This window comes from Falco punctatus (genome assembly GCF_963210335.1).
Source record: "Falco punctatus genome assembly, chromosome: 4".
Taxonomy (NCBI): Eukaryota; Metazoa; Chordata; class Aves; order Falconiformes; family Falconidae; genus Falco; species Falco punctatus.
The window spans coordinates 24997861-25021464 of NC_137583.1; the positions used below are offsets into that span (position 1 = coordinate 24997861).

Consider the following 23604-nt stretch of genomic DNA (forward strand, 5'->3'; position numbering starts at 1 on the left):
CCCTTTATATAAACAGTTTATTTACTCTAAACAGCAACACAGACAGAATGCCATATAAACACAAAGGAAGTGATGCAGAATAAGGATGCTGGCTGACTTTGGATCTCAGAGGCTCTTAAGCAATAACAACCTAGTTTCTGAAAGATAGAAAAACAAACTCAGGGAGGGAAGGGGGTAGAGGGCATGTTTTTTTTTCATACAGCCAGCTAGAGGCTAAATATAGTTCTAACATTTTAAAGCATGCCTGCATCAGATAGCAAAGTAACTAGAGATACTAGTGAATTTATAGAAGTATAAAAGTTTATAATTTTACAGCAGTTGAAATACTGACATCAATATTAAAATAAAAGCAAGTTTTACATAACAATCAAAAATACAAAAGACTGAAGGAAGAGACCCTGTATGAAAAAACGGGGGGCAATTCAGCAAATTTAGAACTGTATACAAGTGGCGAATATGGAAAATGGCACACATACAACCCCCTCCCCTAAGTGGATATTAATTGTACATAGCAACATTAGATTTTGCAAAAGTTTTGTAAACAAGTTCTTGCCATCCCTTCCTTTTTAAGATGCTGCATGACAGATGCTTATGATGGTGCAAACTTCTTGGCTTGTGCTCGAACCCTCTTTTCATATTCCACTCTGTTTTGGCTGTATAGAAGAGAGAGAAAGGGTAATTGCAGCTTGAGAATTCAGAGGTCATATTACAGTTACTGTTCTGTTTCTCTTCAATATGAAACTACATCATTGCTGAAGGCAAAACAAAGGAATTCACCGAACTACTTTAAAGGCCTTTCTGGACCATTAGTCTGGCAACTTCCTTTGGAGGGAAGCACTGTTCTCTTTAACTAGTTACTTCCCAAACCTTATCTGTCATTAAATGATTGTACTATCTGACTTCATACCATATGATATGGTCTGTAAACAGGTTTGCGCTTGCTCTTTCTGAAGGCCAGCTGTACCTTACGTGCAAGCATTCTTACTCCTCTGAACGTAAGCTTTCCACTACCCCTTAAGACCTGAGGTCATTAAAAATAAATTGCAGCATCCTAACAGCACAAAGTGGTTGACGAGAGCAGTTCGCTAACAGTTGGTGGACTTTATGTGATTTTAAAGCATCATCTTTACTGCTTTGGGGAGAGAGGAGAAGCACTTTTAAGAAACAGGAAAATGATAATGGTATGGCAGTTTCAGCCTTTATCTCTGCAGACCCTGACACATGGCATTAGGTTTATCCGAACCTTCAGTTGAAAAAAACCCCAAACAACTAGCTCAACATTTTGAAAAAGCACTATAGTTCACTTAAGTCTAGCATACTTGCTATGGATTGATTAAACAAGCAAGTACTACCTTCAGAGAACTAACACCAGTCATTAAGCCACCGACTCAACAAATACAAGGACAGATTCTTTGTTCTCTATTCTTGGGCCAACAAGGAATGGTAGTAGCTTAGTAGAACATCCATTTACATTCAACACCATATTTTGTATTAGCTGTCAGAAGTGTCAGTCAAGAACTAGACAAAAATTTGTTACCATTACTCTTGTGCCAAAGGTAGTTTACAGTGACTAGATTTTGCAGACAGCTTTGCAGTAAACTTAACTTACTTTCAGCTATGAAGGCTTGCTGCAGTGAAAAAAAAAAAAAAAAAAAAGGCAGCAAATTATATCCTCAGAATTTGACTGTTTGAGGGGAAGAAGTAGGGATGCCAATTCTGATCACAACCAGTTAACAATTACCAGCACACAGACTGAAAATACTAGAGCTTCTTCTCATAAACAAACTTACAAACTGTATTCTGGAATTTTTCTTTTTAAAGTTATATTGCACTGTCACATGAGAACACAACCTAGCTGTTAAGTCTTACATCCTCAAAATCTGCACGAAGAATGCCTGCCATAGTAGACTCTGCATGCCTACAGTAGAGGAGGAAGCAGGTTAGCACATCAGGAGTGCTAAAGTTAGAATGACAGTACCAAAGCAATCCTGAGAATGAGAACAAGTATTCTTATTTTGAATACAAAGTTTAGTCAAGTTAAACTTCAAGAATAAAAGACATCTATGTAAACAATACTGCATCTTCACCAGTATTTTATCAACTATCCCAAATTACAGATGCATACACAATCCTGCTCTGTTGAGGTGCTTCTACCTGTTGCTCATAATGAGTCACACTCTCAGACTACAGAAAATATAGCAACCCATCTGAAATACTACACATCCAAGACATAAGAGAATAAATGGAAGACTATATATGTCTGAAGTAACAAAACCAGCATGTAATAGTTTATTCTCAATAGGTTTGGGTTTTTTTTCTAGAAGCACAATAAAACAGGAACAAGACCAGCAAAGACTGATCCTTGTACATACAAGCATGTGGGATGAAATGGAAAAATAAAACACACAGACTACTTATACAAGTATATTATTCCTGCCCTATATTCCCTCAGTACTTTTTTAAAAAATGGAGGGGGGGGCCTGCCTCATCATCACTGGCTCCTAAAGGTGCTACCTGCAACTGTGGCCACCTGTCCTCCATATGCACTTAGTCCCATCAAGTCTTCAGCAGATACTTAAAAAACAACATTGAGTGAAGCCTTTAATTAAATCAAAGACACACTACCCATTCCTATGTTTCCTTTTCTCTAGGATCCTGTAACAGACATTTCTGATACAGCTTGCATGTGAAGTCTCACAAAATGCCATTTTTCAAACATGGTACTATCCTGGAATTGTTCATCTGTCCAGAATAATAATTCCACATTTCCATCTTGTACATTATTTCAGTAGTCGTCAGTGCCAAAAGCATTTGTTTAAAGTGCTCTTCTCCCCTAAAGTTTACTGATCAGCCATCCATTTTTAATGGTGGGAAAATTTTAAGATTAAGCCTATAAGAAAAAGTACTTCCTAGCTCACAAAGGATCATCTTTCCCAACTGATGCAAGATGCATTCTGCTAAAGCCACAAGACAAGCTTTCCGTACTTTTTAACCTATTCTTTTTGAAGATCTAGTTTTCACAAAGTGCTACATATTTCCTCCAGCAATCACAGCAGCTCTCCATCCTTCAGGCACAAGTGCTTATAGGTACTCACTACTGGACAGAATTTACTCCTGTACTGATGAATGGGACTTGTCACCTAATTTGGTCTCCTCTATCACTGGGTCTCATGAAATCATTATGTCTCATTACTACTACTCAGCCTTTAGGGAAAAGGATTCTGTGCCGGGCTAGAATCGTGATGAGAATCATGGTCTTAACGAAACAGTCTTCACACACTTTACTGCTGTTGTGATGCTATTAAGAGCTCTACTAGTCTATTCACCATGAAGTTACTGGTTTGGCACAAGCTAGACATCACCACAGGACACAGCCATGAAGGTCAAGAAAATTAACATGCAAATGAAGGAATGATCAGGGTATAAGTAACAGACAGCTGCAACCAATATAACAGCTTTCAAATTGATACACAAAGATACTTGCCAGTAAATTGTGTAAGCCTCTGCTTGAGCTGGGTCTTGAATATTTGGTTCATTTAGAAGTTCTTGTATTCCTAACAAGATCTGTGGACAAAGGAGTAGAAGTAACACAGGCATTACTAAAGAGACATTAAATTAAAAAAAAGCCTTCTAAAACCAGCTGTAGAAACACACAGCAAACATTTTTCATTCACATCAGATAAGCAAGCAAAGCAAATAAAAAGGGCTAAGAATACATCCAAGTACAATTAATGACCTGTTTAATTGTGATTGCTGGCCTCCAGTCCTTATCCTCCTCTAAGATGGAGAGACACACTGTGCCTGAAGGATACACGTTTGGATGGAATAATGGTGGTTCAAATTTACCTGATGAAGAAGAGAGAATTATTTGCATGCAGTGCTAAGACTAAGATCGGAGAGTTGGTTTGTATCAGTTAGGACAGAAAAACAAACCCAAAACTGGCCAAAGACAAGCCTCCTGCCCCTGGCCCCTGTCCACCCCCAGCATCCCTGCGGCACTCCTTCCCCCGCCAAAGAAAGAAAAAAAAAAAAAAAAGCACCTTGCAAACTGCTGGACCTATCTTGCACTTAAAGCAGTACTCCATCACATCTGTGGTATCAGTCCAGGCAACACAACACTATCATTGTAACCAGTGATCTTTTGGTTTAGGGATCAGAACTGACAGATTGTAGCAGCTCTATAATAAAGACCTTTTTAAAACATTCCTATCTTTCTAGACTCACATACTGTTACATAAAGGAAAGATACTGCCCTTCACTCATCTCTTCTCTCCTCACTTTAAAACATTCCATAAAAAGATGACAAAGTTCCTAGCAATTTTTCAGTTATACTTTTCCTTTGTCTATAATTGAGATGCCCTGAACAAGAACCAAGTTTAAGCTGCAAGACTGAATGAAGTAGTAGGCTTGTGCAGCTCCCCTTCTGCTACTCCATCTATATTCTGGCATTTCTTTAATCAGGACTTAGATGCAACAGCCACTATCTTGAGTAATGTAATGAACACCTGTTTAGCAATATGTAAGATATCTACATATTAATGCAGTTTTCTAATCCATCTGGCATCACAAGTAAAGTCTTGCTCATGAGCTGCTGAATGAAGTTCAGTAGAAATTCAGAACCTGCATTGGTAAGAAATCTTAGGAATCACATACACAGCTTACTTTAAGGCACCACAGTTCATTTAACACTTGCAGGATGTGCCTGTTGGTATTTCTCCAGATACTGATGTTAAATATTTTCTAGTTAAAATGTTTCCCCTTGTGTCACAATGTATTTAGGTAGTAATAAACAAAAGGAGTAGCCAAGACAACTGTTACAGCTGAAACACTAAAATGAAACAAGAATTCCTATCAAAAGAGCAGTTTGTAATCACTGTCATTGACTTGATACGGTAGCCAATTCAAGAACCAAGAAACTAGGCAAAGCAATAGGTGTTTTCAGACTTCTAAAGTAGGCAAGTTTGAGACGGGATAAGGAAAATTCAAAAACTCAACAAGGAAACTAGGTATCTGAAGATACTTGTTGTACGTAGTATCAGAAAAGGAACAGACTGATGTCTTAGAGCAAGTCGATGAAAAAGTTGAAGTTGATGGAACATTATTTTTCCCCCTAAGTTCTTGGCTTCTGAGTAAGGCCAACTTAACTTAACAAGCAAAGGGATTTGGTTTAACCATGTCTACCTATTAGTTTCCAAAGAGTGCTGATCAAGCAGCAAACACTTCCAGTTGTTCTTCTGTCAGACTCTGAGGAAACCCACACAGCAATCCCCCTCGCCTCCCAGTTTTGTTATACTGAGCACTTCACTCATTTCATCACAACTTTCTAAATGCAAAGTGGTGGGTGGGAAAAGGAAAAAAAAGCAACTTTTCTTAAAAAAAAAAAATCTGTTAGGAAACTAATAACCATTAGTAGAACATCATGGACTAGTTTAACACTGACTAAAAACCACGGGCTTATTAGAACATTTTACTTACATTTTGGGGGTGAAGAAGGGTAATCATCCTTGAAAAGCATCCGTAGTTTAAATAAGCCTCCTTCCCATGGTGTCTATAAAAAGTTGGGGTACAGTTTAGATTAAAGAAAAGTCAAAACTCGTGGAAAAAAGCTTATCAAGGTGACAGTTTCTCAGGCAAAGTACAAGGCATCCTTCTGCTACATAGCAAAAAATAGCTGTTCTACACTGCAGCATGCTGTCTAGACTGAGACAAGTTATCCTACCTATATAAGGAGCTGAAGGAAAAAAAAACTGCTTTTCCACTTCATTACAGCTAGCAAGCATTGCTGAGTCATCGATAGAGTTGGGATCATAGCTGACAAAACCATCTAGTTTTATATGACACACATGCAATGAGGAAGGGGCCATTATACCCCGCTGAAAAGAAGTCTGAGAAGATAGAATGTGGATACACCCCTTAAGCACGTGGATGTAAATGGCTCCCATTTTGCCTCACAAGAATGCGTCTAAGCAAGCCATAAATAAACAAAAAATCTGGACACCACTGTAGTACTGCTACAGTTAATGTAAGGTTTACTAATCTAAAATTAACTCCGTCTGTAGTTGGTAGCAAAGAGTCTGACAGATTTCATCTTTTTGTGTAAAAGAAATTCCAAGAAGCTTTTTATCCCCATCAGAAACTGGGAAGAGCACTAACAAGAGCACGTTCCATGCTGCAGAACAGACCAAATAGGGCAGCATGACTCAAAAGGGTCATATAAATATGGAAAAATGTCTAGCAAAAGAGAAAAGCCTGTCTCAAATATATACTTCATGTTCATCTTAGTTGGAAATAAGGAAAAAAGCCCACCTTCTGACAAACTGACTTCAGGTAAGAAGTACAGAAATACAGAAAAGCTTATTACGTATGTAAAATTCAGTCCACTTCTCTAACTTGCCCTTGCTATGGAAATACTGCAACAGAAGTAAGTGTTGGGTTAATTCTTTAAAACAAACCGGAGTAACAATGGTCTCACATCAGCATAAATGATCAAACCTTATCCTCAGGTATGTTTGAAGACCACCTTAGAAGGAAATCCTCTATTCTTTCCTACCTGAATTGTGTGATTTTTAGCACAAGGGAAAAAACCCCACACTCGAGAAGAGCAAAAGCACTCCATTGTTGCTGGGACTTTCTGTGCAGAGTCTCAAGCTAGAACAGGAGAAAAACCTGCTACAGAATACTAAGATAACTGTGTCTTAAGAAGTGAGTTTGATTACATTTGCTACAGTGTATCTAAAGAAAATGTTCTGAACAGCAGTAGTCAGCTGTCAACAACTAGCAATACCTATTCCCCATACCTTCTCAGAAGACACAACTTGTCCATTTTTAGAAAAGAGCCTTTTGAAGAATAAACTCTTCCCATTTTGTTTGCCTTCAGTCATAGGGAAAGACAAATAGCTTTTAATAGTTTCTTCAAGTAAAACGCCAGAACAGTCAACACAAAGTTTTAACATACTTACTTTACTTACTTTTACTCTATCTTTCTGATAGAGCAACATAGCTACAGATGAAAGACAGCCAACACTCAAAAGGCTTACTATGGTAACAGTATGACAGCAGTACCATCAAGATCATATTGCATTACCAGACAGGTTGCAGATATTCTTCCAGTTGAGTTCTAGGTAGTTAACAAGTGATTTGCTGTCAAAAAGGTGAAAGGAGGTATCCAACCCAGGATTAACAACATTTCCATTTTTGATCTGGTTGACAAGAAAGCATTTTGGTGGTTTCAACTATTCATCTGTCTCAGGGGAAGCAACTGCAGTACAGCATGCCTTCAAACACAGAGGCAATAGAGAGCAACTGGTTGGTCTGGCAGAGATGAGTGAGGCGTGCTGCTGGTTGTTAAAGAGATGGCATTATTACTGATTAAACCCCCTGATTTTTAAAAATATCACTGATCACATGAGCATAACTGATCTTTTCCTGGTGCAACACATTTTCTAGGAGGCAAGAAGTTGGCTTTAAGAGTCTTATTCACTCCATTTTGTGGTTTACAAAACTTTAAAGCAGTAGCATAAAGATTTTGTATAGCATGTATTTAAAGGTGACACCTTAACTTGCTATTATGATGGCTAACCTTGCTTTGGCAGAACACAAGGGGATGAGTTTTTCCTTACACTGACTTTTAGATGCTTCTTTAAGAACTAACTTGAGCTGTGCGAACAACTACCAAATACTGAGCTAAGTTAGAACTGTAACAGCAATGCCATGTTCAGTGTTAAACTTAGTAGTACAGAATCTGCAGGTTTTGCCTACACATGCTGTCTTCTCAGAATCTAGGAAACAAGATCTGAAGGGGACTTAAGCAAGAGGCAGTAATACAGGCAAAGCAACAAAAGTCTCATATCCAATGCAAAAACACTAAAAATCCGAAGAATGAAAATGATGGAGTAATTAATACTATTATCTCAGAAGAAACAACTGCATCCAATGAATTGAAGAATAATGTCTACATACTAACATCTTGAAAAATAGAAAGAAGATCCTGCTCAGAATGAGATGTTGTAATGGCAGTGTACAAGATCAAAGAACCTTCATGCATTAATGATTTTCTCCACTTGAAAGTTTGCATTTGTCCTATCCCCTAGATCAAGTTGATAAAAACCCCAATTTTGGTCTCTACAGACTTTTTCCTTTCCCTCTTTATTTTAAGGAAAGGGACACAGAAGCACATGTGAAATCAGATAAAAAGAAACAACATTGGGGAGTTCTATTTTTCTTTCCCCAATACAAAAAGAGAGAATTCCATAAAATGGAAGGTGATGACATTCCACGTTGATAATGCAGAATTATTTTCCATGGAATCAAAAAAGTTAAAAACAGGGCTACAGCACTTCTCTAGGACTGAAGGGCCTCACTGTTCTGTGGACAAAAAAAGGTACTGGCAGTAAACCAGAAGAGGAAACATTCTGGTAGTATTAATTTTCAAGCTTTAAGGCTTACACCAGCATTTAGTAAGAACTGAAGTCAAACCCTGGCATGAAGCATAAGACAATCTCAAGTTTGCTCAATGCAGGACTCTTACACACTCCTCTGAAAACTTTTATTCTTAAGGTGGTCAGTGCCAACAGCTGAACAGGCTCATTGTGTATTTTGTCCCGTATCATTCTTAGGCTACTCCACCTGGATTCTAAAGTAGCAGCAGGACCCAAGCATTTCTATTAAACTATGTGTAAGTTATACTCCAAATTGTCAGTGCACCACATAAGCAGGATTATGTTACTTTTCACAGATGAGATGTCAGGACAACAGTAAGTCTTACCCCTTTCTTTCCTGGAATAGCACACTCCCAGTTCATTAGATTCATTGTGCCATCTGGATTTTTTGTAGGTACTGCTACAAATCCCTGAATTAAGGCAAAAAGCCAAAGGGTGAGCATTTCAGTAGGTGTACTTAGAATACTTCATGACATACATTCAAACTTTACATAGTTATTTCCTTTTGCGCTACATAGTTTTAAGCAGCTTTTTTATTTAAAAAGAATCACATCAGGGTAAAAAAATCATCATTAGAACACCATAGTAATTGCAGTCAGAAGTTTGACAACTTTCATACTTACAAATGGATGATCTTTTCTCCAGGCTTTTCTCTCCTGTGCAAGTCTGCTAAGAGCTATGCCAGACATATTCAGAGTCCCTCTAAAATAAAAATAATTGCTTTCAGTATAATCTTTTACTTGTAGTGTAAACAACACATTATATCATCTATTTATAAGCCCTACTCAGGAAATATCCTGGCCTCTGATTTTCACTACTACAGCCAAGACACAGGCTTTTGCGCACCTTGTAGAAGTTAAGATCAGGAATAATACTAAATTTTCTCACATCAACATCATCTTTGTTACTGGACTTGACCTACTAAATAGTATCCCCACCTTGTGTTTTATATTTGAACCACATCTCAGAAACTTTGACAGTAGCTTGACAACAGAAACACTAGCAGTATTGGGAAAAGTGCTTCCTACTTGTGTGACTGATGAACACATACCTATCTCCTTACTACACCACAAAAGGTATGGCTTTCTTCTGTAGGCAAACACCTCTACTGCTCCTGTTTCTGCCGAACAGCAATAAGGAATATAATTTTTAGACTGTAAATTCCCATTGAAAGCCAGTATTCTACACAAGAGCAACACAGGCACAGAATTTAACAAAATCTTCTCAGTTTTGCAGTGATGCCACTACACAACTTCTTGACAGCAGCAGAAACAGACAGCTATAGAAAACTGAGCTGAGGAAAAGCCACTCATTCCACGAGGCAGGTTTCCAGTTCCAGTATAAACTGAATGATCTTCCTGCACCTTCACTGCCTTAGTACCACCCAAGCATGGTGACTGAGGCTGCAGAAGAAACACTCAGAGCACAGGTCACTATTGCATATGATGTATGAACAGCTCCAGACATGATGGTTGCAACAGAGGGATGTTTTCAAATTCAAGGAAGGGTTCTCCATTCACCTAGGAGAGCAGTCAGAGCAAGAGTGTATTTTTCCTTGTCAAACTGTACATAAACTCAGAGTTTCATGACCCAAAAAAACCTCCAATGAAGGTTTTAATCCTTCTCCCTACTGCACTTCTACACATTTTAAATAAGAGCTGATAACCTGGCAGTTGATTAAGTCATACCAATTTGTTCTCAACTCCACACCTAGCTAACAAGCCCTTACAACAGCCAGGAGAGTAGAATTCTTCCACTAAACAAGCTCACAGAACTAATGAAAGGAGTGTTACCACTCTATTAAAACAAACGTTTAAACACTGGTTAAGAATTAATGCAAAATTAATGTTCTGTTAGTGCATAGATTACTTGTAAGAGTATTGCAGTCTACTACTATAACCATATGAATTGTAGCTCAGAAAGATATTTGAAAGTCTCACATGTTCATGCTATGCCCTTTAGCATGATGCTAATGCTGTAAAGACTTACCAGGCACTGACCTATTCCATGTAAGATATGTAGATCTGTTCATCTCATGTTCATCTGCTATACCCTTTAAAGATTAAAAGACAGCACGCTTCCAATTTAAGTATTTACACATCGTCAAAAGTGGCTAGCAGCGCAAACACCTTAAAGTCTTTAAAAGCAGATTAAGAGTTCTATGTAGTTCCTAGGAAAATTGGTATTTCAAATTCCTCCTTCTAGCTTTCCCCCTGCCCCCCAGTCAGTTTTGCATGGACACCCATAATCCATAATTTCAACTTCAAACTAGCAATTAAATTCACATCAGAAAAATGTTTTTGAAAAAGGGACCATTCACGCACACAAAGAAATCCTACATTCAGCCTAATATTCCCCTAGTATTCCCAACACAGGTATCTGTATCTTGGTTATGTCAGAAGATTTGCAGGACTTGGTCAACACAAACTGTACATACCACTTCAGATTTTAGTCTGTTCATACGCAGAAGATGCAGAGCCACTGAAAAGATACCACCTGAACAAGAAAAACCTCTCCCTTAACTACATTATACAAAGAGTAATTTTAAGTATTTTGTGAGCCCATGCCCATGCAACAGCTGTAAATGAACTACTGAATATACGACTTTTGGTTGTGCTGTTGGTACCTGGTGGTCCACTGTAATAATAATAGCCTTCCAAAATAAGCTGAGAAAATTATTTGTGCTTATTAACCATTCAAATATACTTCAATAGTTTACTAACTCAACTACCTCTTCTGCCAAGAAACATTGCAGGATGCTTCCAGATACATGAATTTTATTTCCTGTGGCTAACAGCCAATTAATTACATGTACCTCAAGAGAAATGCCAGCTTCTCAGAGGGCATATAAACAACATGCATCCTACAAAACATCGCCAACCAAGTAACTTTTCAACAGAAAAAAACCTGCAGGTTTTCAGGCCCTGTATCCCACCTGCTTTTGCAACTAGTTATACACTATACTGTGCCCTAGTAAATTAAAGGTTTTCTTATGTTCTATAAATACTTTTTCAAATCTCGAGACATTTGACTTGGTTAAGCACTGATAAGACTACATCCAAAACGTCACTGTACACAAGAGAGCACAGGCTTCACATGTATAGTCTCCACAGGCCTGACAACAGCAGACAGGCATCTAAAACCTCACCACAAACTACTACCAACTACAGATTAGAGACAAATAAGACTGGAAGCCCACTTAAAAAATGAAGTTCCCGTTAGGTAAGCATCTGCCCAAAGGCAAATCAACCTATCAACAAACTGCTGATACATACTCTATAGCAGCTCTTTGGTAAAATAATTTAACTTTAGTTCTGCTGGAGCCTGTGAGAGGATAAATGGAGACCAATCATCCCTGTATATATTTTGGTCTCAGAAATTATGGAGTAGCAGGAGGAAGTGAAATACTAAGTGGGTATTAAACCTGAAGGTATGATATTCTCACTGCTACTTTTATCTTCAATAATTTATGTGCATAGTTTGTTTGCTTGGCTTCCACCCCCTCCCCAAATAGTTGTTTGCCCAAATATCTGTATGTTAAAGTTTAGCTCTTGCAAGCTTTTGAAACCCCTCACAAATGCAAGACAACTATTAACCTGAAATTGTTAATTTTTTTTAAAAAGACACTCCCAAACACCCAAACCCACACAAATGAAAAAACCCCAAACACCCCAGTTCTGAAGAATTTTGATTTTATTTTTTCTAGTCCCACATCCAATTTCTTTTCTTCACCTGAGAAATTTACTGCTAATGAACAGAATGAGAAGACTCAACATATTCACACATGACATCATTGAAAAGAACACAAAATTCTGCACCAGGGAGTTTTATCAACCCTACCTTGCAGGGGCTACACAAGCTTAAGAAACCGGTCTTCCTATTTTGTTTGGGTTTAGTCCCCCCAAACACACACCGGCATTAAGAGGTAGTAATGCTCCTTCTACTGCTATCAGCTCATTAGAAAATTAACAGAAACTTCCAAGTTTACTCAGTAGCTGCTGCCTCTGCTGCTGTTACTACCACCTATTTTGGAAAAAAAGGACAAAGCAAAACTGACACACCCATCACAAATGCAGACTGTGTTGCATTACAGATCACTTTACCCATCTGCAACCTCTGAGTGGTGGGAGGAGGGAACCTGTAAAAGCCAGCCTTGCAAAGAAGTGTTCTGCTGCCACAGGAACAGCAGTCACATCCACAATTCTGACTCCTGACAAGACTCCAAACACATCAACAACATGCTACTTCAGTCTCAAGAAGTGTCAGCAGTTCTTAAATTCCTAACAGTAAAAAAATAATAATCGTTTATTGCTAGCCTCACATTTTCACTTTGCAGGTTAAATGCTGAGAGAAGAAACTATCAGCTGGAGCAGCCTGCCCCAGAACTAGACAAACTTTACTTTTCAGAATGGGCGGAGAAGGCCAAGGGCTGAGGTCTAGTCACAGCACGCCAGCTCCCGGCTGGAGCAGAAAGCCTCCTCCTGCCTGCGACATGCGAGAGGCTGCAGAGGCGGCGCGGCCCGAACGGCGGCCGGAGCCGCGGGGAGAACAACAAAAGGAGCCGCGCGGCGACGGGCCCCGATGCCCGAGCGGCCCCGTCACCGGGCCCGGGCGGCCCTGCCCCGCCGAGACCGCTGCGCGCGGGGCTGGCGGCCGCGGCCTTCAACAGGACACCCAGGCGCCCGCCCGCCGGCTCCCGGGCGAGTCCCTGGCGGGGCGGGCACTGCTCCGCGCAGGCCCGGCGGTGCCCGGGTCCCCGCGGCGAGCTCGGCCCACGGCAACCGAGGCCTTTAGGGGGCGGGCTGCGGAGCCACCTCGGGCAGGCAACGACGCGCCGGCGGGCCCAGCCGCGAGGCCGCGGCCACTATATGCCCGCCCGCCCAACGGCCGCCCGTCCCCTCACGCCGCAGACGGCGAGCGCCAGGCCAGGCCCCCCCGCGCCGGCAGGGCCTGGGGCCGCCTACGCGCCGCACTAGGCCCCGCCGTCCCAGGGCCCGCGCCCGGCCAGGCCTCACCGTGATCGGCCGCAGCAACCGCGCGTGTCCCGGATTGAAGCGGCGGCGAGTGACCCGGATGTTCCCGGCTCGGCTCCCCCCCTTTGTCTCTGTTTCGGAGTTTCCCTCCCCCTCCCCTTCCCTCCCCCCCCCCCTCCCCATCCACCCCCCACTTCCCGCTCCCTCCCTTTCCCCTGGGCGCGGAGCGCGGCGCCGCCGCGTGTCCCTCGTCCCGACCCGTCCGTACCGCCGCGCCGCGCGCCCTGAGCCCCCGCGAGCCGCCCGCCGCGCTGCGCGCTCCCTCGCGCCACAGGACCCGCGGCGCCCGGCCAGCGCCTGCGCACAGGACGCAGGGAAGGCGGCGCGGTGGGTCGGACCCAGCGCCCCCACGGACCGCCGCCGAGAAGCCGAGCGAGGTCTCACCCCGGGCGCTGAGAGCGTCACCCGCGGCCCCACAGGCCTGGTCCCTCGCAGGGCGCTGGCGCGGGTCTAGCAGGAGGCGCCTGCCCCAGGACGCTCTGGAGCCTGCCCAGATCCCGCCCACTGTGCCCGGCCGGGCCTCTGATTGGAGGGTGGGGACTCGGCCCCTGGCGGGGCTTCGGGGGTGATTGGCAGGCGCGAGAGCCTGTCAAAGGGGGCGGGGCGGGGCGCGCCGCGGCGGCGGGGCAGCGGCGGGCAGGGAGCGGCGTTCAGGGGGTGGCGGGAAAGGGACGGCGGGCAGGGCAGGGGGCGGCGGGCAGGGACGGCGGGCAGGGGGCGCGGGGCAGGGGGGCGGCAGCAGCCGAGGCGCGGGCCAGCTCCCCAGCTGCGCCCCTGGGCCGTACCGGCAGTTTCATCCGCCCGGTGAGGGGCAGCGCCGCGGCCTCCGCGGGTAGCGTGTCCCCGTTGTTTGCTCGGGTTGCGGGGGGCGGGCAGCTGGTGTCCGACAACGCACCTTCAGCGGCAGGGTACAGACCGCGTTCTGTTCTCGCCTCTGACTTTTTTTTTTTTTTTCCTAATTTTAAAGACATTCTAGGCCTGGATCCTCCACTCAGCCCTGCCTCGCACTGGTTGCGTTTGTGTTTCTTGAACTGCGTTCTATCCAGCATTAAAGTTCAACATTGTTTCCCTTCTTAGGAACTCTAGAATTGACTATTTTAATAAATAACCGCCGCAATCCCAATCGGCCTTAACCCAGCTCGGTGCCCAAGTCCAGGGCCGTGCAGCCCAGGCCCCCGGCGCCCCCCCAGCGGCTCCAGGCGCTGCGGCACCGTTCTGTTTATGCTTTGTTCTACTTGGCTTTTAAAATTCCCACTTAAACTTTTGTTTTTCTTTTTGTATCACTTCACCACGGAGCTTTAAACAGTCTCTGAGAAAGTGAAAGGCTGTTGCAAACGGTAAAGCAACTATCAACGATTCATGGACCATAACGGAGGGAACAAGGGGTCATCAGCTTAAACTGCAGCAAGAAAAAAAGGAGCAGAGGTATTAAAAATATCCTTCTACTGCAAAAGATACTACAACACTAGAGGAGTGCCTACTGGGGAGAGCATAGGTATGGAATCTTCATCACTTGGGGCTTTACAGAGGAGACAACACATCTTTTCATTGCAGCTGCTCTGAATTCAGCCAAGGGGATGTGCTGAGTGGTCTTAGAGCTCTTTTAAGGTTGCGTTGGCTCCGCACCCCCCCCCCCCCCCCCCCCGAACAATTCATATTCTTGTTTAAATTTATTTTGGTTTTAAATTTATTTTGGTTTTGATACCTACAGAAAGGAGTCAAATTCACTTTAGCAAAATCCAAATGCAATTAAAATGCCAAAATCACTTTAGTAAAATGACCCCATTTTGCTGAAGTTGCTGCATAAGTAAGGAAAGATTAGAATGTACCTTGCATTTAAAACTGATTAAACTGTTAAGATTAAGTTCACCTCATATGTAACTGTACAGCCTCTAAGATTTTAGAACTCACAGGTCTTAGCTTCTCATACTTAATTTTTACTAGCAGTTTGGAAAAGAGGAGCAGTCCAGTGCTCTTCTCAATATTAATACTGAATTACAAACTTTTCTATACTTTTAGAGGGCACAGCTGTCAAACTGCCCAAGTAATTTCAGCAACTTGCACTTGGTACTTACTTACTTCCCTCTGCCATTTCTAGCTTTAAAATTTTTGCAGCAAACACGTATTATGTGGCTTCTTCTTAACATTTCTTATACTGTTTGTTGGCCTTATTACAAAGTATCAACTTAAGTTAGCTTAATTTTTCAAACAAAAGAAGCATTTACAATAAAATGCACAGTACTGGCTTCTAAAATCTGTGATGTTAGGGTGATTTGTGAGTTGTGTGAAAGAAAATGTACACAAAGTGATTAGTTTAAACTTGGTATGTGTTTTTTTGTGTGATTATATATCCATATAATACTATTTCCTACTGTAATGTTGAGCAGTAGTCATAGTAAATGCAAAGAAAAATACCTTAATGTCCCAGTGGATATATATGTGAAGAAACATGACTTTTTTTTTTTTTTTTGTGACAAAGTCTTTGGGGCTGTAGAAAAGGCTAAGTCTCCTTTACAAAGGAAAAAGTATTCCTGCTTTGAATCACTGCACAAAAACGCAACTACATTTTCTATCTGAAGTGCTGAACTAGCAATATCAGTGATACTACACTGTTAGTGTCAACATTAATGGATTTAGAAAAGATGTAAGACATCAGACTTTAAAAGGAAAAAAACAGGTTTATTTCATGCAGTTTACAATATGCTAGTGTTATGAAAAGAAGGTTAAAAAAATACCCACACACATTTTAATTGTATGTTTGTTTTAAAAATGATGGTTAGCTGTAACCATCCTCAAATGACTTGGGAAGCCCTAGCAGATTTTTGTCCAGGGAAATTCCATGGATTCAGTTTCTTGTCTATGTCTGTGCTAAGAGTTTTGGCTAATGCAATAGCATTAAAACCAGATCAAAACTCAAACTTTGCTGCAGTAAGAACACTTCAGAGATAATGAACTGGCACAAAATAAAGTGTTATTGCTAATCCACTATCCAGTAAATAAGATGTTGCAAGTATGGCCACTTGGATAGCAACACAAACAGCTCATGCACAACTGATTTTGAGATCAGTGATTTGGGGGGGGGGGGGGGGGGGGGGGGAGGGAAGAACACCTGTTGAGTTGGGTAGGAGGGTCAAGAGAGTCCATAGGAAACAGATCTTTCATAGCTAGCCTCAGATGAGGCTCAGGGCAGAAGCAGGTAGAAATAGGTGCCATTTGATACTCCTTCAGTTTGGTGATCTTGCTTCAGGTCCAGGTAGACAGGTCGGCAATGTTTCTCTTACAGTGCCTTGGCACTTGCTTCATCCTAGCAAGCACATGTGAGCCAAGGTAAGTTTGAGTAAAATTGTGCATAAGCTTTTGGAAAATCTTCAAAAGGAGCAATGATCATGTACGTAAATACATTAACTCTTACATTTCAGATGACCAGGCCTGGAAATCTCAACAGGTGTTAAGTCAGGTCAAAACTTAGGCTCAGCTTTCCAAGGCAAGAAGACCGCTGTTACAGAACCTCCTCCCTTTCCACCCATCCCCAAAGGAGCAAAATAACTTCCTAGAATTTTCTCTCATTATAGTAGTTATTAACACACAACATCCTAAAGAGAACCATTTGATGGGCCTAGAAAGCTGCATTTGCAGCAGTATCTGTTCACTAAACTTTTGAGAAGTTTATGCCTTGGCAGACCTTGCTGAAGTAAAGGACAGCAAAGTTGCAATATTCAACACTTGCCTGGGGCAGAATCTTCCTCAAAATCTCTCTATTGCCAGTGCCGTTCAGAAAAGTTGTTACATTTCAGCGTAGGCAATAACAAAGTGGTGGACAAGTGTACTGTCTTCTCTAGTGTACTCCTTGCAAGCTGGATACTGAAATTCCAGCCATATATGAATGCTTCGATCTGCAATTGGTTCAGCAATTTGTAAAAAATTTTTTTAGAGTCCATGAGCTGAAAGAAAAACAGATAAGCTGCTTCTTAAACATTATGTGTCTTTCAAAACCTCAAATTAGCCCTGGAAAGGATTTTAGCCCTTAGCATTTCTGCACTGAAAATGGAGAGTTCCTTCTCTCTGACAGTCATTTATAGGCAAACTGAACAGTAAGATCTATTTAGCCCTTTAAAGCATCAGTTCTGCAAGAAGCCTTTACAGCTCCTGAACTGTTGTGAGCCAAAAGAAAGAAAGGCTATATGACAATGAGTTCCCTAGAGAGCCTTCCACATTGTTTTTAAAATTAATATTTATACTATTTTAAGAATAATTCTACATACAAACCCAGGTAACGTCCTGAGATTGCCCTTAAAGCTGGAGTCTAAACTATAACAAAGTAACAGGTAGCATCCTCAGACTGCATGTATTTCAAAATTGTTGTCTTAGAAAAGATACCTCTCCAATGACCACTGGAAGTTCTAATCCAACTGCCCTGAGCTAACAGGTACCGTTAACAGCACAACAAAATCTCATCCCCTTTTCAAAAGCCCCAACCTTTCAGGGCTGATTGAAGAAGTTAATTTAAAAAACTTCAAAGATACTTTTGATGTGGTGACAGAGAGAATAAAATAGGAGAATAATAATTTATGATTTTATCGCACCTCAGGTGAACAAAATCCCAAGCTTCATCTCCAGACTCTCTTTCACTTGACTTTGATCTTCATTAAAAGCCCAGTACTTCACTTCTCAAGCAAAGTATTCCAGTATACCTGAATGACTGGACAATAAGCTTTATAATCCATTTTCTAGGTCATTTTGTTCAATCAGATACTATTGTATTTTTACACTCCAAGTTCATTTTTGTAACTGTAATTTGTAATTAGTGTGTTAACTTGCTGGTGGTAGCTCTCTACAGCTCAAAAAGAGACGGACAACACTCAACAACCTCAACAGATGTTCACAGAATACAGTGGTCTGCTCTGAGAAGCAGTCTTCTGAAAACACCATCATGCTACTCACCAAACCTGTTCCCTAAGCATGCTTGCAATCAAGTTTTCTTTTAGCTATTCTGCTAGTTTTCATACTTCTCCTGAAAAAAGCCCCCCTCTCAGAGAAAGAAGAGATTCATTCAGTTTTGGTATCTTCAGGAAATACTCCTGTTTCTAATCAAACATAACTGTGCAACCACACTGCTAGAAATGGAGGTACACAGCTATTGTCTAAAGAAAATCTGTAGACAAAAGAGTTGGATGGATACACCAAGTTCAATTTCTTAAGAAATCTCTTTTACTAATGCTAAATGGAAGATTTATCAAATTTATCAAATCAAAGATTTTACAAAGGAACTTTTATCATTACAAGAAACATAGCTGAATTTGAAAAACAAGACAGTACACTTCCCAAATTTTATGAGTATATGATTCTGAGGGCAGAAACTTTAGTAGGTAATCAATACAAGCTTCTAAATACTATCAGGCCTTTGACACACAATTCAGTTACTGTGGGGTAACAAACTGCAATTAGCCATAATCCATAGGAACCCCACAGTAAGTGGGAGAGAATTCCCAGTAAACTTGTGTCTTTTGTTAATTTGAAAAAAAAATCAAAATAATCCATTTCACATTTTCTGTGGGAGCTGCTGAGTCAGACTACACTTTTGGACTGTTATTATGGACCAGGTGACATTCACATCTTAAGAGGCCTCGGAATGACTTATTCATTGCAGATAAGCTCTGATATAATTGCCACTTGAAGAAGTCAAAAACCTTTAATATAAAAATGTTACCTTCAATACAGAAAATTAGCCGCTGACAAAACTTAAGGCCAACAGTATGCTCTCTGTTTCCTAACTCAAAGCACAAAATTTCTATGGTAAAACTGAACTTCTCAGTTTTTAAACAAGTTCTGCAAAAATTTGTTGTGTAAAAGCCTTTAAACAATTTCACTGAAAATCCACTAATCATCTGCTGAAGTAACCTCCTGTTCCATGGACAACACACCAAACAACTTCACTGACTATTTGTATAGCAGAAGGGTTGAAAGTTAAATATTTCATAGAATTTACATTTTCATGACAGATCACCTTGATTAACTCTTATGTTTTGGTATCTCTACTTTCCTGCTTCACTTCTTTCTGCTATCATCTCTCTGTGCTCAGGATCTTAAATTCTAACCTGGAATACTATTCTGATTTAAGAACAGAGAAGCTGTGTAAATCCAGAGTTAACGTCAAAGGCTTTTTGCAGCATGGCTATCCAACTACAGCTCCCCAGTGACCCCCCCGGCTTTACACAGTCACAGGCAGTTCTCCTGAGGTAAACACTCCCCAAATGACAGAGAAGAACCAAAGGACTCCCGCTTAAACTACCAGTACATTACCTCATCCTGCAAGATCGTAACAGACGAAGCAATGCTTGCAAAACCTGGTGATGTAGATTGGACTCTAATGCAATTACCTTGTTACCGTAGCTAATTTTATTTGAAATTACAAGAGCCAAATAAAAAGAAACCAAACTTAACATAGGGATCCATTCTTAATGCCTCAAAAAAGGCATACAGTAGCACTTCCATCTATCTGAAAGCCTCACATGTTCACAAAAATTAAAGCAATAATGACGTTAGCAAGAACAGGAAAGTAGTTATTTCAGGTGGTCTCAAACAACATCATATTTAAAATAATTTACAAGGTACCTGCCTATTAAAGTTATCTTTTTTTTTTTTGCCTTTTTTTCCCCCCCCTTAAAATCTTTGTGAGGTACTGGAAACAAAGTGCAAAATGATTAACCACTCATTTCCCCAAAATTTCCTACAACAAGGATACAATGTAAATTAGATTGTAGGAAATCTCACCATAAAAGCATGCTTTTAAACTGAAAATACTCCAGTGAAAAAACATACTTGGAGAAACCCACCCTTTTACATATTCTAAATTTGTTCAGTTTGCTCAGTTTGTTACTCATGCTTTGCTGCTGTCATTCTTGAAATTTTCACTTTATGAAATACTTTATCTTTTTTGGGTTAAATAAGAAAGACAACAGAAATGCCGATTCATAAGGATCATTGTAAAACAGGTATTCTAGGCATTAAAATCCACTTAGACCAATGCCGAATTCTTCTGTAGGACACATAAAGAAAACAACAAGAAACATCGTTAGCTGCAATTCCATGAGCTAGGGAGCTCAGAGAATTCCGTGGAGTCATACTGTTTAAAAACACAGTAACTACTGCAGCAGAGGAAATGTTTTAATATGCAGTTAACACAGACAACTGTTAAAGTTATTTTCAGATACACAAGATAATCTGTTACTATTTAGGGGAAATTTGGGTGCTAAATTTAAGCTGATAAAATAGGGGTGTCTAAAAAAGTATAAAAGTATAAACATTTTCCCCTACACAATTACATTTTTAGTAAATTCAATTCAGTTTTAACATCTTAAAAAAAGACAAACTTTTTATGTGTTGTTGCGCAGGGGCCAGCAGCTTCCTGTGCAGACCACATCCAAGTCACAAAATGCATTACAAACCCTTTCAAGCATTAGATGCATGGACAAAACATTTAGCCCATTACTTAACTTGCTTAGTAGAAATGGTTTTTTACAAATTGTTTCTGCCAAACTTTTACCAATGTATAATAAGTCCTTTAAAAAAAAAAAAAAAGTAGACCCTGGGTGTTTGAATATCAGGCTTTTGTGTCAAGGATTACCTAGAGTATATGCATAAATTCTGAAGTTACTGAGAACGAAAACGGTCATGTCTTTAGAATTCAAAACAATCTTGTAGCCTTTTGAAATTCCCTTCCACTGTTTTCATAAGTCAACGAAGCTGAGTTTTATACTGTCAATTAAGTGTTTTAAAGATGTGCTAAAGATTTTGCTCAAAACATAGTGTATTAAAAAGCTCCAGTCTTATGTATTAGCCTTCATCAGCGACAAACTAATAAAGCTGCACCAGATGTTTTCAGTCAGTGTTCTTTAACTGCATAGATGAAACAGTACAGAAAGAGAAAGGTTGATTACAGGTATCCTGAATGTCTGAGTAATTAAGTTTTTCAATTGGATGAGCTTGTGTTCACACTCACGGTTGATTTTAATCCCAGTCACAGATATAGGCATCTAGGACTAGCCAGCCATATTTCTGTACAGCCTTCAGCTCTTGAAAAATCTCTGCTGTAATCCACAGAGTTCAATGCTTATAGGCATGTTATAAAAGCACAAACACACATATGAGTACAAATATCTCAAAAGAAACAGAATGTTTAAGTGAATTTTGATTCCCCTTCCAAACATCTGGCTAAGACTGGAGCATAACTTTCGCAGGAAGAGACTGTTTTAACAGAAGGAACATCAAGAATAACTCAGATGAAAGCCATTTTCTCTGAGTTTAGTCTTCCCTTTGGGTATTAAAATATGCTATAAATCCAGTCAATATATACAACCTTCCATTTGAGAAACCTTTTGTCTGTTGTGTAACTTTTTACGTGCTAATTTCAGTTGATCTCCTAGGCTGTTCTTATATAAGAGCATGTCACAGAGCCATAAGGAATGTGCAGTATAACACAGTCAACTGGGGCTGCCGCTGATTCTGAAACAAAGTAGGCCCAATTATTTGCATTTGTGGGCTGTAGAGTGTGTGTGTGTGTAGCACCAATTACATTGTCCTTTAAACGTTTACAATGATTAGTAGGAAAATGTCTCCAAACTGATCAACATTGGGTCATCCAGCACCAGGCATTAAGTGCTACATGTCTCGGAGGAAAATATGCGTGCATGGTCATTTCTTTTCAAATGACCAGTGTCAGTCAGCCCACAAGAGAGTACAACCATGCACTACAACCAAAACTTAACACACACTCCCACACCACCTATTCCCATTGCGTAATCTTGCAATGCTTTCAGCCAGTTGACACCAGCTTATAGGCAAAAATGGTTGAACCCAGATCAACAGAAAATTGTCTAAAATCAGGTATTTTCTTTTGCAGCTGAGCCTCTTCAGTGTGACAATTCACTGTGTCTTGGAATAAAAGAGAAAAAATTGTCACCATTCAATACTGTCTTCACATCCTGGAACCTCGTTCTTGCAAAATCTGAAACAGACCAATAAAAATTCTATAAATGAAAATTCGCTCAATGCCATTCCTACAGCACGGAGGTCAAAGAGCAACATAATGACTATTTCAAATAACTGATGAAGCGTCAGGGAGCTGGTTCAAGGACATTGCTGAAGTCTGTGCTTCAAGGCTAGAAAAAGACAGATTGATACATACAATATCTACTATCAAACATCATTAAAACAGATGTAAATTACTGCTAGGAATTGAGTACGATTAATACAACCAAAGGTTAAGGGTTGGTAGACGTAAAAATTAAGCCATTGCACCTCATCCTAGTTCTGAAGATGCTTAGGTCCTGTATGGTAAATGAACATGGGTACTTGATTAGAAATCAGTTTTAATCTTCATTTTTCTTGTTCCAGTAAAATGTCTTCAGCTCTCTGAAGTTTCAGCTGCAAATTGTGTCCCATAAATTAGCACTGAAAACATGAACTATCAACTCAAAATGTGCACAAATGAGGCACTGGATGAGAGGACACAGGAAGTTTTCAAAGGCCAAGACTACGAGCTGGCAAGATTTGCATCAACAGACTGATTCAAAATGTGAAATAGATGCCCAGGCTTGGTCTTTTGCATGAATTAAAGTCAACGAACTACATTCCTTCACAGCCTTTTACTATGCTGTTTAGACACACAAAGCTTATCAGTTGGACTGACCCGCTATATGAAAATAAGTATTACTCTGACAGCAGTTTAAAAATATTTTTACAGTAATAATATTGGTTCATGCAAGATCTCACAAGTTTTTTAGGCATCCTTGCCCCCATGAAAATTATTTATGTGGACACAGGACACAGTGCATTGAACTTTTCATTCATTACATTGTTCATCATTATCCTTTGAAACACCAAGCCAGGCAGCTGAGAGGCAACACAGGCTCTGACTTCATGAGGAATGTATTTCTTAAGAACTCTAAGAAATTTGATTCTCCCACTGTTACCAAGGAACCGAGATCCCCATTACAGTGAATAAAGGATTTTTTCCCCTAAAAGCAGTTGGTTTGTTTAATATTCACTTCAAAAGGCATATATTAAATATAGGGACTTCAGTCTAATGGAAACAAAACATCTGCCCCTGAAAAACCTAGGCACCCTAGACTATA

The 23604-nt window shown here is 40.5% G+C and overlaps 2 protein-coding genes and 1 long non-coding RNA gene across 6 annotated transcripts in view; 1 reads left to right on the forward strand and 2 right to left on the reverse strand.

Annotated features, from left to right (window-relative positions):
* Window positions 1–13988, reverse strand: UBE2I (ubiquitin conjugating enzyme E2 I). 3 transcript variants are annotated; one of them, XM_080387665.1, is made up of 7 exons: window positions 13856–13988; window positions 9062–9140; window positions 8765–8848; window positions 5476–5548; window positions 3737–3846; window positions 3485–3564; window positions 1–653 (listed from the first exon to the last, which is right to left on the reverse strand). In XM_080387665.1, exons 2-7 carry the CDS (start codon window positions 9125–9127, stop codon window positions 590–592), a joined length of 477 nt encoding a protein of 158 aa, XP_080243791.1. In that variant the 5' UTR covers window positions 9128–9140; window positions 13856–13988; the 3' UTR covers window positions 1–589. The 3 variants fall into 3 exon arrangements, with proteins under 3 accessions (XP_080243791.1, XP_080243793.1, XP_080243792.1); XM_080387667.1 differs by lacking the exon at window positions 13856–13988 and adding an exon at window positions 13680–13814; XM_080387666.1 differs by lacking the exon at window positions 13856–13988 and adding an exon at window positions 13454–13556.
* LOC308063961 lies at window positions 13920–18994 on the forward strand. The gene is made up of 2 exons (XR_013928142.1): window positions 13920–14004; window positions 14439–18994. It is a non-coding gene; the product is annotated as an uncharacterized lncRNA (long non-coding RNA).
* Window positions 18995–20614: 1620 nt separating this feature from the next.
* PDPK1 (3-phosphoinositide dependent protein kinase 1) overlaps window positions 20615–23604 on the reverse strand; it is a 67442-nt gene continuing 64452 nt past the window's right edge. For both annotated transcript variants that reach the window (XM_080387631.1, XM_080387630.1), the window contains one exon: window positions 20615–22475. In XM_080387631.1, the coding sequence (XP_080243757.1) occupies window positions 22446–22475 (30 nt within the window). In that variant the 3' untranslated portion in view covers window positions 20615–22445. The remainder of the gene's footprint in view (window positions 22476–23604) is intronic.